Here is a 13,944-nt window from a genome sequence, read left to right on the forward strand (position 1 = left end):
GAAAAAACAACAAATATAAACAATGCAGCACAGTAAGAAAGGCCCTTTCCACTGTGCAACCAGCTGTCAAAGGTCTGCTGAAATAAAAGGTTTTTTTATCTGCCTGTGGAAGGATAGCCAAGAGCGCATCAGACTGGCCTCTAGGAAAGGTGTTCCAGGGCCATTGAGCACCCACCAAGAAAACCCTCTTCTTTGTTTCCACCAGATGTACCTCTTGAGTGTGGTGGGGCAGAGAGGAGGGCCTCCCCACAAGATCTCAAAAAGTTCTAGCATATTCACATGGAAGAATATGGCCCTTCAGATAACCTGGACCTGAGCCCTATAGGGCTATGTGAGTCATAATTTGCATTTTGGATTGTGGCTTGGAAGAGACCAGCAGCCAGGGGAGTTGTTCTCAAAAGGTTGTTGTGTGTTCTCTGTAGCCAGCCCCAGTAAGCAATCTAAAAGAGTACATACCCTGTTTAGGCAAGCTGAAGTTTCCAAATGCTTTTCAAAGGCATGCCCACAGAGAGTGTTATAGTAATCCAAACAGGATGTAACTAAGGCGTGCGTTTCAAGCTAACATTTAACTCAATACTGAAAACACTGAGTATTTAAATGGTATATTATCATGAACAATTGGAGGTCTTGCATGGGGTCAGCCTTCTCTTGCTGCTGCTCCTTGGACAACTGCAAAGAAGGTAGCACTGCCAGCATAACAAAGGATCACAGTCAACCACAGCTGCAAATTTGAGGCTTACCTAATGTAAATGGCCATCTCAGAACTTCCTCTAATGTTTTTTTTTAGTTCTTTTTAAAACCAGGTTACAATCTGTTATGAGTGTAGTTGCATCTCTGATGTGAAACAAATAATTCCAATTGTTAATAAGAAGCACATTTTATTGGCTCTTACTATCATGTTAATCTTCTGGACAATGATGTAATATTACATATTTTGAGAGAAATGCAAAGTGAGTTGGACAGAACGCTTCCTAGTTTATCTCTTGTAATTATGCCTCATATTTCCACAGGGGTCTTGAGATTCTGACCTTGCCACACTATTATATTCTGAGCCATCAATATAGCAACAATGCCACTTCTAAGAAGCGGCTTCGTGTCTTCAAATGATAGTAGTGCAAGTGATATTTCAACTGTCCCTGGAATGACTTTTTCAAATGAAACAGTCCGTTCAGCAAAGAGTTCAACAAGCCTGGCTGAGAAGAATGGCTATCGGGACTCTATTTACCTAAATGCTGCCAACATTTTTCAAGGCATTCATAATGAAAAGCCCCAAGATAAAATATTGGTAAAGTATGGGAATGGGCCATTGCCATCTCTTCCAGATTTCAAAGATGAACATTTCCAACGTTTGTCCTATGAACTGGCTTTCAGTGCTCTCAAATGTAAGTATAAAATCTGTCCTCTCCTTCTGGGAAAAGAAGAATGTAAAATATATAGCAAATTTACTGCTTTATTTGGAATTGTATACTTTGCATATGGGTAAACTGGTATCAGCAGTAACTAATGAAATCTGTGCTACCCCACACATCGACACCCCATGTTGGGAAGTAAATATTTCCTACATTTCTGAAACATAGCTGTTTCACACTCAGTTTTAATTGTTCAGAATATCAGAGAGTGGGATATACCTCCTTATTTGGAAGTTCAGGTAAGAACCAGGATGTCCCTATGGTTAGAACTTTTAAAGTGAAGTTATATTTGGTATGAATGCTGTTATCTTTTCAGGGTATAGCCCTACAATCCTAACTGTGTCATTAAGCCAGTGAGTCTCTCTTTAGGGATAGAAACTACTGTATACACTCGACTCTAAGTTGATTTCATATATAAATCGAGGGCAGGTTTTGGGGTCAAAATTATAGATTTTTATATGACCCATGGATAAATCGAGGGTAAAACTTAGGAGCAGGTAATGAAGGATGTAAAGGACGAAGCAAAGGGAAACAGTGCCAAAAAAACTTACAAAATTCCAGCAGGCATAACTATTTATGCTCATCCTAAAGGCTGGATGGATGAGAGAGTAAAGGGGGTTAGTGCTTCCAGGTCAGGCTAAACTCTTGCCTTTCACCACATATTTATATATAATATGAGTTAAAATACAGTACTTACATTGACCTGTGGATAGGTTGACACAGGTTTTTTTAGTCAATTTTTAATCTAAATTTTTAGACTTCTACATGAGTATATACAGTAAAATACATCCCTTGAACTTTCTTGGGATGAAAGTTATGTAAAAACACTTTCCAGGCAGTCATATTTGCAAATTCACATTCTTTCTTACCATGGAAATCATGTGTTGGTTCATGAGCAGCACATATATTTCTGATTCAGGGGAAAAATAATCTCCCAGACTTAGTTCATAGATGCAAGAGTAGGCTTTCCTAGATTTTTGATATGGAATGCAGGGGTGAACAAATGGCAACCCAGTGTGTTTTGTGAACACTCACAATGGCTTTTTGCTACATTTTGTGCTCACAGAGCTCCTGTACTTTTAACAGCTGTAGGAGATGGAGATATTCCACAGGCATCTGCAACCACAGATATTCAACAGGCATCTAAAATCACCCAAATGCCCCTGTCTTCAGCCTCATGCACATACCTTTTCTGCAAAATGAAAACAATAATGTTGATCTAACGGATGGGTAAACCTGCCTTACAGTTACTGAGTTGGGTAGAGAGCTCAAGAACCCTTTTAAAGCATCTGGTTTGTTGAGGCTAAGTTGTTTCTGAATGTATGCAGAACATTCCCCACATTCTGACTGATGTTATTTTCTTTTCTAAAATGTAAGTGTCTGTTTCTATAATATCTAGTGAGAAGCAATTAACATTGAGGCCAGTGAATTCAGTGATGCATACTCTTAAGCAAGGATGATTATACCTGCAAGATGGCTAGAGGACCTTTACTCCCTACCTCACTGTCCCTTCTTCCCACATACACCTGCTATAGCTTCTCCCTTCCTGGTCCCAATGCAGGCAAAATGCAGTTAACCAAAAAGCCTCTTGTAACACATGCTTGGGCAGTTCTGCTAGTTGAGGGCCATTACTTCAGACCTTCAATACCTATGCCATTTATCAAGCTGTCCGCATGTCTGTATCTGTGTACATTTAGTGCAAATATCAATTAATCATCCTACAATTCTTGAGGCCCCAAATATATCAGTCACACTTGTCACTTCATTTACCAGCTGAACATCTGTAACAACTGTTTCTTGAAAAATAACTGGACAGAATAATGATTGCATATTTTGGCTTACATCTCAGCTTCCGAAAACAAACAAGGTGTGCCTGGACTATATCTTAGTTTTTTACTATTTAAATTATTATGATCCTATCATAAGGAAACCTGAGATGTGTGGTTTAGAATACTGTGCTTGACAGCTGTAGTCCACTTGCCTCAGCTACAGTCCTGAAGATACCCTGGGTGCCTGTCTCTGTTACAAAATTAAACTGATTTAATCCTCAGACTCTCTCTTCTCTGGGTAATTGATATCTGCTAAGTATTCCACAAAGCTACACATACAAAAAGCACAGCATCCACTATCTATTTTTTTTTATCAAGGGAAGTAACAGAAACCTATCAACAACATAACAAGGGCAAGTTCAAAATAGTGGCATCAGGTAAAAACTTACTATCAAAGAAGACCTTATAGACTGTTTGAAAACACCTGAATGGCATTTGTAAATGGCAAATGTAATTTTAAAAGTTACCTAAAAGAAGAAAACGGTATCCTCCATGCTTTTCTTTAGGGAGATAAGACATAAATCTGGCTATGACTATACAGTAGCTAGTACCACTGGGTAATAACAACCCATATATTTCCTGAGCACAGTGACAAACACAACCCTAGTCCCATTCTGAAAACATTTCTGGCATGGTGACAGTAATCTATTAGTCATAACCTGTTTGTCAGACTTGTAGAAGACATTCATGCAACCTCATTCTGAAAGATATAGAAAATAGGAGCAATGATGGGCACTTCAAAGATTTGGGCTACAGGTACCGAGGCTACAAATCTGAACAAAATTTGAATGTATTAGTGCTTGTGTGCACATGCAAAATCAGAAATAATTATTACTTATTCCATAGAAAAGAAAATCAACCAATTTCTGATGCAAACAGCATTCAGTAAAATATGTTGTTTAATTTGCTGCCCATTCCCACACCACCTAAATTTATAGTTCCCTTGGTAACAATTAATGTGTGATGGACAGATGTGCCCAAAATGCACAAGATGACTGAGAGACAAGGTGTTTAAATGATTCTTTCTCACACATGTTCCTAAAGTAGGCAACTTTTGCATCAAATGTAAGCCAAGGCCAACTCACGGTGTCACCCTTAATTAGCTTTCCAATTATCACCTATTTCAAAATTTAATTAACTCACTTTCAGTTAATTAGCTATATTCCTCATTCTTCATTACCTCTATGTATCAAATGCAAAATTAAATATAGTTGTACATAATTGTGTTCTGGGCTGGAAGGTGGAATGTCTGAGGTGTGAGCTAAAGCAGTGATACTCACAGCAGTGATCCATGGGCTGATGGCAGCCCATGAGCCATTGGCTACCCATTTACAGCAAGATTCCAGGAGAAGAAACAGTTTTAGCCAATGGGCACAAATTTTGTATTGGTGCCTGATGCATTATGAAAATTATCGCACACGACTATCCCTGATGGGATAGAAGTGCGTTTAACTGTCAGTGATGGATCTTAGTTCATTTCCCTCATGGCTGAGCTGTAGGCAGGCAGTATGCAACTTGCACATGGGATTTTCCATTCTTCAAAAGCTATGGGAGAAGCTTGAAAAGCTGCAGGTTGTACACGGGCTGCCTATGGCCTGGCCACAGGGAATGCGGAAAGATCTGTCATTGACTGGTTAAACACGTTGGGGATAGTCGTGTGTGATAATCTTCTTTGTTTATTTTAAAAACTGCGAGTCTCTCCATAAAAAAGCTTAAGAAACATTGCTCTAGAGGAGGTAGAGGAAAAGGGCAAAGAATAAGATTAGGAAGAAAAGTAGAGAAGACTGGATGAAAGGAAGGGGCAGGCAAGTCTGAGGATGGGGATCAGTGATTGAGGAAGGATGGACCTAGGTCTTGGTGATGCACACAAGCCAGCAGAAGCCTGGAAAGAGTAAGAGAAAGAGGTGGTGAAAGCAAGGGCATGAATGGCTTTTTCTTTCGCTGTTCTGTATTTCTTCAGATTGTCTATATTTTTTGACAACTTGTTGCCTTTCCCCAAGTATGAAGAGTAGGCTTGGAAGCCCCACACTAAGAACGACGTCACTATGGGCCACAACACAGAATAGAGATTCATGTAGCAATCAAGAAGAGCCATGGCTCCTCATCACCTCCATGCCATGAGAAGATGATCTATAGCAGTGCTTTTCATGGGCCAGTGCCATGGCTGGTGGTCCATAGCATGTTTCCAGGAAGCAGTTGTATTCCATGGGCACCAATATAGTTCCAAGTCCTAACACATTGGAAATAAAAAAAACTTGCTGGTCCCCTACACCAGATAGTTGAAGAAGCATCTAGAACCCATTTAGTATGCATGGAGACCTCCTGCCCAAATGGTGTCCTCTTATAGGAGAGGAGTAGGTACATTTTCCTTCCCCACTCAATGCTTTCAACTCTCCATGCTCTTCTCTCCCGAGTCTCATTTCCCTCAAAGAAAAATTACCTGAACCTTCTGCAATTAAGCTCAAGAAGCAAAGCATCAGTTGGCATCAATATCAGCTTAACTGCCAGCTGTCTGGTAACAGATTATTTGGGGTGTCCGTGGGCTTAGGTTTAGAGCACACATCTCAAGTTTATAAGTCCATGGGAACTACTAAAAATATGGCAACTGTACAGCTAAAAAATCTGTGGTTCATATATGTCAAGTATATTAAGGAAATTGGTGCATCTTCTACAGAGTTTATTTACAACCAGCCTACCCTAATAGAAAGTGATTTGAATGGCGTTTTGTTGTAAAGCATGTTTTCCTTTCAATATATCTCTGGCAAAGGTGACATTTTTCTTGTCAGCAGACCTACGTAGGCTTATTGATGTATGTTTTCCAAAAGTCAATTTCTTTTATATTCCAGAAGGTCAAACATTGCTGAAAGGCTGTTCAGGCACTGGGATTTTAAATAGGAATGGAAGGTTGGGTGAGACAGGGGAGTTACCCAGGCAGCTTGCTGTACTGAGATAAGTATGTCTGAACTGGTATGCCTAAAGTGAAAAGAAGCTGTCAAGAGTCCATGGGAACTACTAAAAATATGGCAACAACAGCTTGTCTCCCTCAGACAGGAAAGAAGAGCTACTTCTGTCTTGTAATGATAAGCCGTGTCCATGGATTAATTGGACATAAAATGGTGCTTGAACAGAGAAGAATCAATACATATTCCATGAATCTTAAAAATAAAATTGTACAATTACTGTGCCTTCTGATTTATGGTACTATAAATATCAATATTATTATAGTACGACACACTTGAAAGCACAGTAATTGCATAAATTTAATCTTTAGATTCATGAAAGATGTATTGATTGTTCTCATTGATATCCAGCAATGGCTCTACTTTTCACAGTGGCAGGATTCCATGCTCTTGTGAGGCAAGAGGCTATGCGGATGGCAGCAGTGCTACTGGCAGGATGTCCTGTTTCATACTTTTGCTGTGGATCCAGGCTAAATGTGGCAAACAGCTACTGGGCAGCAGCAACAGCAGTGGGGGATAACACTAGTGGAGGATCTCTTTGAGACAACAGCAGTGGCACCATAGCCAACACTTGTTAGTACTGCACAGAAGGAGGCACAGTAAGCTCCTTTTGAATGTCTTTTACCATGAAAATCCTATGATGAGACAATATAGAATGAAACAAGATTGGATGGCACTCAACAAGCTACTGGGGTACAGCAGAGGACAACTATGAGTAACACTAGGGCTAATGATGCAACTGCTGAAAGGATGTTCAGCTGTTGCTTAGTGGTGAAAGGAAAGTGTGAAGTTGCACAACACATAGGAACATGGAATGTGAGAAGCATGAATTAGGCAAGCTAGACCTAGTAAAAAAAGAAATGGTGAGTTAACTAAAGTGGATAGGAACTGAACATTTTTAGTCTGATAATTACAGTTGTTTTACTCAGAAAATGAACATCTAAGAAGAAATGAGGTGGCATTAATAGTGAGAAGAGATGTGGTAAACTGTAATCAAAGGATATAATGCAAAAGTCTAACTGAATCATATCAGGAAGACCTCAGGAAAACCTCCATCAAGTATAATCTTTAATTTGTGCTCCAACTATAGAGGCAGAAGAAGAAGAAATGGAAAGATTCTGTGCTGGAGTCTCCAAGGAAATTAATCGTACAACCAAACAGGATTTCTTGTTAATGATAGGTGATTGGAATGCAAAAGTAGGAAACAGAGCATAATGAAAGATTGTAGGAAAATCTGGCTTAGGGTCAAGAAATGAAGCAGGAGAGCAACTGACTGAATTTTGTGAAGCCAACAGTTTGTTCATCACAATCACATTCTTCAAGCAGTTCAAGAGGCAACTGTATTCATGGCCATTATGTGATGACCAATATAGAACTGAGTAGATTACTTAATTGGAAGCAGAGGATGGAGAAGCTCCATTCTTCCTGCAAAACCAAGATCAGGAGCAGATCGTGGCACATACCACTAAACCAACCATTGTGCCAAAATACAAGGTGAAGAACATCCAGGTAGAATTTAATGTAAAAAATTGATTTGCACTGCTAAGCCTAACAGGAGCTAGAGGAACTCTGGACTGAATCCAGGAACATTGTCAGGAAGGAATGCAAGTATTGCATACAGAATAAACCATGGAGGCATGGTAAAGCTTATTGTACGTACATGCTTAGACTCCATTGACACAAATGATTAGAAATATGGACGGCAATGGATGGTAGTAAGAAAAATGTTTTGATCCACAGGTCTTTATCAAATCTTGAACATACAGCATCTGTTCTCTAGTGAATGAGATCTTCTAGATTTCCTCTTCTAGATCTCATTTACCAAAAACATGATGGTCTATATTCAGACCTTTTCACTACGTATTACCAAGGAACTATATCTGACAGCCTCTAATGTTTTTCTGCACTCCCACAGGTATGTACACTGAAAAACTCAGCGGTTTGCAAATTCTGATTCTTCATAAGTTTTGGACTTCAGCTTTCTGAAGTCTCAGGCAGTGTAGTGTGGCCAATGCTCAGGAATTCTGGGAGATGATGTCCCAATCATCTGGAGAATCAAAATTTAAGAACTACTGCCCCACACTAAGCTACAAGCAAATGTCATCTGCCATGAGCAAGTGGAGACATTTAGAAGCTTCTCCTTTCCCACAGCTGTTTTCTGTGTCTTGAAATTACAAACTGCTTAATATCTACATTCTACCGCAAGCTTTTAAAAAGGCAGCTTCAACCTGTGGTTTCCATCGCTGGCTTATTTTAATTAATTACATTTGGAAGAGATGTGACAAACTAGAAATGAAAGCTCTCAGACTCCTCAGCAGCTGGCCAGGGCATGTACAGAGGGGGAGCTCACTACAGCTTATTACTATCTGGGTTCAGGATGCGGGGTGATCCCCAGCACCTCCATGACCAATTTTTTACAAAAAAGAAATGGTTTATTGTCCCAAATACCCTTGGGAAGATTGTAAATCCAGACAGCATGATTTCCCCTAAAAAAAAGCATGTGGTCCCATATGTTGTTTTGCAAAATATGTATTCCCCCTTCCCAAAAGCAGTGGTTTTTATTGAAGCTGGGAGTAACCTGGTTGCTTCTGAATGCATAAGGAGACTCCTCCAAATGACCTCCAAATCCCTGCAGCTTTTCTGAGCCCTTTGCTAACCCATTTTCTTAACCCTTTGCTAAGCCTGTGGAATATGATATGATAATATCATAAACTAAAGGTAAAGATTTTCTCTTGATAAGATTGTCAAGTTGTGTCTGACTGTAGTGCGTGGTGCTCATCTCTGTTACTAAAGCCAAAGAGCCAGTGTTATCAAAGATGACTCCGCTGTCATGTGGCCAGCATGACTGCACAGAACCCTGTTACCTTCCCACTGTAGTGGTACCTATTTATCTGCTTGCACTTTTGCATGCTTTCAGACTGCCAGGTTGTCAGAAGCTGGAACTAGTGATGGGAGCTCACTGTCATGTGGCACCTGGGTCTTGAACTGCTGACCTGCCATTTATGCAGTTGTCAGAGTCAGCATCTTAACCACTGAGCCACATGTAATTGACATTTGCTTATTATACTTTAATTACTGTCCAGCTGTTAAATGTACATAAGCACAGTGATAAATTATATGATGATATACTCAGATCCTACAGCATGGACTCTCTGAGGTGTGCAGATATGTTTTATGCAAAATTTGTTAATGCAAACAAAATCTGCAATAAGTTGGATATCTTTGTCACTATGCCTTCTTTTCTCTTTTAGATCAAGATGTTCTTGAAAATATACTCATAGACAGTGGTATATACCCAATGCAGTCAATAGTGAGTAAACAATTTGTTCAGTAGTTCTTTGTATTTTGTTGTCCCTTATCAGTGTAAATTATCTTGTAAATGTATATTAGTTTTTAAATATTTTACAAGTCCTGCATCTCCCTTGAAAGTATTATTTTGTATGGATTTTAATAATACTGGGCGAACCCATGTTATACAGTTTACTGACTATGTTGTTGTTGCAGGCCTTCAAGTTGTTTTTAACTTATGGCAACCCTAAGGCAAACCTATCACAGGGGTTTCTTGGCAAGACTTGTTCAGAGGGGTTTTTGCCAGTACCTCCCTCTGATGCTGTGATAGTGTGACTTGTTTAAGGTCCCCCAGTTGTTTTTTGTGGATGAGTGGGGATTATTAACTATATGAGTAATTAAAAGAGGATTTTTTTGCTATCCATTTACAGATGCAAATAGGACTTACAGGAACCTTTATTATCTTATCTTTATTATCGCTCTACATGGGGCTACCCTTGTGCCTAGTCCGGAAACTTCAGTTAGTCCAAAACATGGCAGCCAGGTTGGTCACTGGGAGACCTAGAAGTGACCACATAACACCCATCTTAAAATCGCTTCATTGGCTGCCTATCAGTTTCTGGGTGCAGTACAAGGTGTTGGTTATAACCTTTAAAGCCCTACATGGCTTGGGTGCACTATCTAAGGGATCGCCTCCTTCCGTATAATCCACCCTGCACGCTCAGGTCCTCTGGGAAGAATTTATTGCAACCTATAAAGACCTGGTTAACTTCTTTTTGTAGCTTCTCACCCGCTTGTCCCTTCTCCTCAGAGGAAGTCTTGTTTTTAGCTTGCACTGTTTAGATTTATTAGCGGCAACAAAAAGATTTATTGTGTACCTTGGATTATGCAATAATGTTGTGTTTGTTTTTAAAAAAATAATTCAATAAAGATTATATTAAAAAAAAAAAATAAAGACCTGGTTAACTGCAACTTCCCAGAGGAGCTTCTCTTTGACTGCTCCCAAATTATGGAAGGCCTGCCGGAGGAGATCCGTCATATTACCAGCTTGGATAGCTTTAAAAAGGCTGCCAAGATGGATCTCTTCCGTCAGGCCGTCCCTGAATAGCAAACCCGGCCACCAACCAAATCCAAATATACTATCCCACTGAGTACTCGTGCCCTGTCTGCCCATCCCTGATTGTTTTAATTGTATTGCTTTTAACGTTTAATCTGTTTAATTGATGTTTTAGGGGAGGGAGGAATTGATTGGGATATGGGATATGTATGTTCTTGTTTTAATTGTAAGCCACCTCAATTGTCTCTGACAGAGAGGCAGGGTAAAAATAAAGCTTTTATTTTTATTTATTTTTATTTATCTGTCTATTTGAAGATAGGAGAAAAGCTAAATGGAATATTTTATTCCTGAGTTTTAATTACATCAACATCACCTAATGCAGTGTTCTCCAGATGTTTTGAACAATTCCTGTTAGTCCCAGCTAGCATGGCCATTAGTCAGTGACAATGGGAGTTGTCATGTAAAACATCTGGAGGGCACCAGAAGTCTGATTTACACAAACTTAGTTCCACTGATATACAACAATTCATATGTCACCCTAGTTTGATCTCAAGCTAAAGTACTCTATATACTGATTCTACAGACTAACATGGCTATGTCTTTGAATTCTGATAAATATATTATTCACGTTAATGTGTATATTCCTTGCTACACTATTTGTTCCTAGTTAAGGAGTTCAGAGAAGGAATGCAGAAAGTACAGTGTTAACAGTTTTAGTGGCCTTTTGGGTTCTGCTATATGAGGACAATTTAGGAGGGTTGTTTTTTCTTTTTCTTTTCTTTTTTCTTTATTTGCAGCCAGATGAATTGACCAGTTTAGTGATTGTGATGCTATATGATCTCCAAGGTCGGAAATTTGAAGCACGTTATAATATTGATGATGAGGAGCCGATAGCAGAAGTGCAAGAAGTTGAGCATTGTTTATGCAGGTAAATAGACAGAAATTCTATGTATTCTTCTTTAGTAAGAAGTGTTGAAAAGGCCGCGGAAACAAATTGTGTCCTGCATCATATTTACATAAATATGTGTTTACAGGGGCTGGGCAAAGGTTGCAATAGTCCTCAGGGTTTTCCTCCAACTGGCTTGGCCCTGGCACATACTGGACACCCTGCTACATATGGTTCAACATTTTGTCTGATATCCTACCAGTACTGTCTGAGTATCTTGTGCCAGGTTCTTAGGAAACCCCAGTGACCCGCTGCTTTGGTGTCATGACACAATTAAAGAACTTTGTCTGTTCCTCAGGAACATAGATTCTGCCCCCTTTATACCACAGCCCCCTTTGGATACCAGTGTATCTGAATGCTCTTCAAGCCACTGGTCCTTCACAGCAAACACTTCAGCCAAGTCTCTATAAACAGAGGGATAGCTCAATTGGCCCTTCTGAACAGTTTTTTTCCACTCGCTCATGCAAAAGGACCAACTGGATGCCACTACCTCGCCCCCTGGGTGCAATTCGGGAGCTTTGATGTGTTCTCTACAGCGTGGGTAATCAAAGATCAGTTCTCCTGGCCCCCACCTGATCCTGGGGTTGTGAAATTGCCACCAGTCTACGCCCAGGATCAGCTGGAGGCCGGGAGAACTGATCTTTGATGACTCATGATGTAGAGAACAGGCAGGGCTAGATAACCCCAGTCAATATATAGGGACAATAAGGCAGAGAAGGGCAGTATCAACACTGTCAGTACCAATCAGCTCTGTTCCAGTGACTCTTGGTGAAAGAACAAAAGACTTTATTGCAGATCAAGGACAATAGTGATCAACCAGTGTTTAGGTGGATACTGCCCTTCTCTGCCTTATTGTCCCTATATATAGACTGGAGTTATCTAGCTCTGACTTTCTGCAATGTAACCATTTGACTTCTGCCTGGTAACTGCAAAGTAATCTTTTCATTTATGTCCAGTGACTTCTGTGTAATTGATTGATTTCTCCCTGGTGACTGTACTACAACCTTTTGTTTTTTTGCCTAGTAACTGTGATGCAACATTTTGATTTTGTGTCGGCAACTGTAGTAAAACTCTTCTCAACTGTTCTTTGAAATCAGCACCAAAATGTAAACTTGCCTAATGCAGATAACACATTCTATATGTGTATATACATACAACACAAACCAGTACAGGATTTATACAGTATATACTTTTCCCAACTTCATATATAATGGCAGAACCCCAAACCCTTTTGGGTTCTGACAGATGGTGTGTAACTGTATATACCTTGGGCACGATTTTTATTTTCTGCACTTATTAAATCCCAGTGTTAATTTTAGCAAGGGGACAGAAGCTAATGTTGCAAGTAGAAGGAACAATAATGAGGTAAAGTTTGCTAAAATATTTATCGTTTCCTTTTATTTATCTTGAACATATAGTTTTAAGACAAAACTGGCTGCTGCGTTTGCAAGATGTCGGATCAAACACGATGCTCTATCTATAGAGCACATTCTGCCAGAAATGATACGAAGACAGGAGCAGAGGGCTTCTGCACTGCCCTTGTATGCATGGGTAAACACGCTTAAAGCAAGGTGAGAGTTGAAGCTTATCTGTCTTGCATGTATGTTTCTTCCTACATCTTGCATACTTTGGTGTTATGAAAACATATATTTGTGTAAATATGTGAGTGGTTAAAGTGGATTGCATATGTTCTTTCCCTGCTGTGCTCATAACACTATCCTGTTACTTTAAGCATAGTGATTAATATGGGCAGAATATTCAGCTGGTAGTCTGCTCTTGCCTGTTTCCATCGTTGAAACAGAGTAATTCCTGGTAGGTGCTTTGGCATGTGCAACCTTTGTGCCAGAAGTAGCAATAGCAGGTACATTTCTATACTACTTATCAGTGCACTTAAGCACTCCCTAAGTGGTTTACAAAGTGTAAGCTAATTGACCCCAACAATCCGGGTACTCATTTTAGCGACCTCTTTGGAAAGACGCAAGCCTGAGTCGAGCTTGAGCCCTTTCGCTGGTATTGAACTGGCAACCTTATGGTTTTGAGTGAGTGGCTGCAGTATAGGCATTTAACACTGCACCACCAGGGCTACTGGTACTGATGGCTTTTAGATATTGTAACACATGTTCTTTTACATATTACTATTATTATTTCTCTTCCTACCTGCCTGATTACTTTCACCATCTTCATACAAGGATATTCTTCCTTTGCTTTTTCTCATTCTCTTGGGGCCCCCACAAAGCTCTATCCTTAGCCACCTTCTTTTCTCTCTTACATTTTCCCCTGGGTATCATAATCACTGGCTTCTAGTGGCTATTGTAACAAAGGTTACCAGATCTCATGGCCTGGTCCTGAGTCTCTAGTATTTATGGGCCATCTCCAGGTTGGGAGACAATGATGCAGATTTACCATTTTTGGTGGGGTTGGCTCTAGGCAAGAGAAGAAGACTGTGTGCAAATCC

General features: G+C 39.9%; 1 protein-coding gene across 4 annotated transcripts in view; it reads left to right on the forward strand.

Moving 5' to 3' along the window:
* The window catches only part of NSUN7 (NOP2/Sun RNA methyltransferase family member 7), a 35,472-nt gene that overhangs the window by 5,492 nt on the left and 16,036 nt on the right, over nt 1-13,944 (forward strand). For 3 of the 4 annotated variants that reach the window (XM_089525155.1, XM_089525156.1, XM_089525157.1), the window contains 4 exons: nt 1,011-1,382; nt 9,450-9,508; nt 11,341-11,471; nt 12,908-13,060. In XM_089525155.1, the coding sequence (XP_089381281.1) occupies nt 1,070-1,382; nt 9,450-9,508; nt 11,341-11,471; nt 12,908-13,060 (656 nt within the window). In that variant the 5' untranslated portion in view covers nt 1,011-1,069. The remainder of the gene's footprint in view (nt 1-1,010; nt 1,383-9,449; nt 9,509-11,340; nt 11,472-12,907; nt 13,061-13,944) is intronic. The other variant, XM_089525158.1, reaches the window with a different exon arrangement.

This window comes from Sceloporus occidentalis, unplaced genomic scaffold, assembly GCF_023333645.1.
Source record: "Sceloporus occidentalis isolate IW3139 unplaced genomic scaffold, rSceOcc1.0.p SCAF_5, whole genome shotgun sequence".
Taxonomy (NCBI): domain Eukaryota; kingdom Metazoa; phylum Chordata; class Lepidosauria; order Squamata; family Phrynosomatidae; genus Sceloporus; species Sceloporus occidentalis.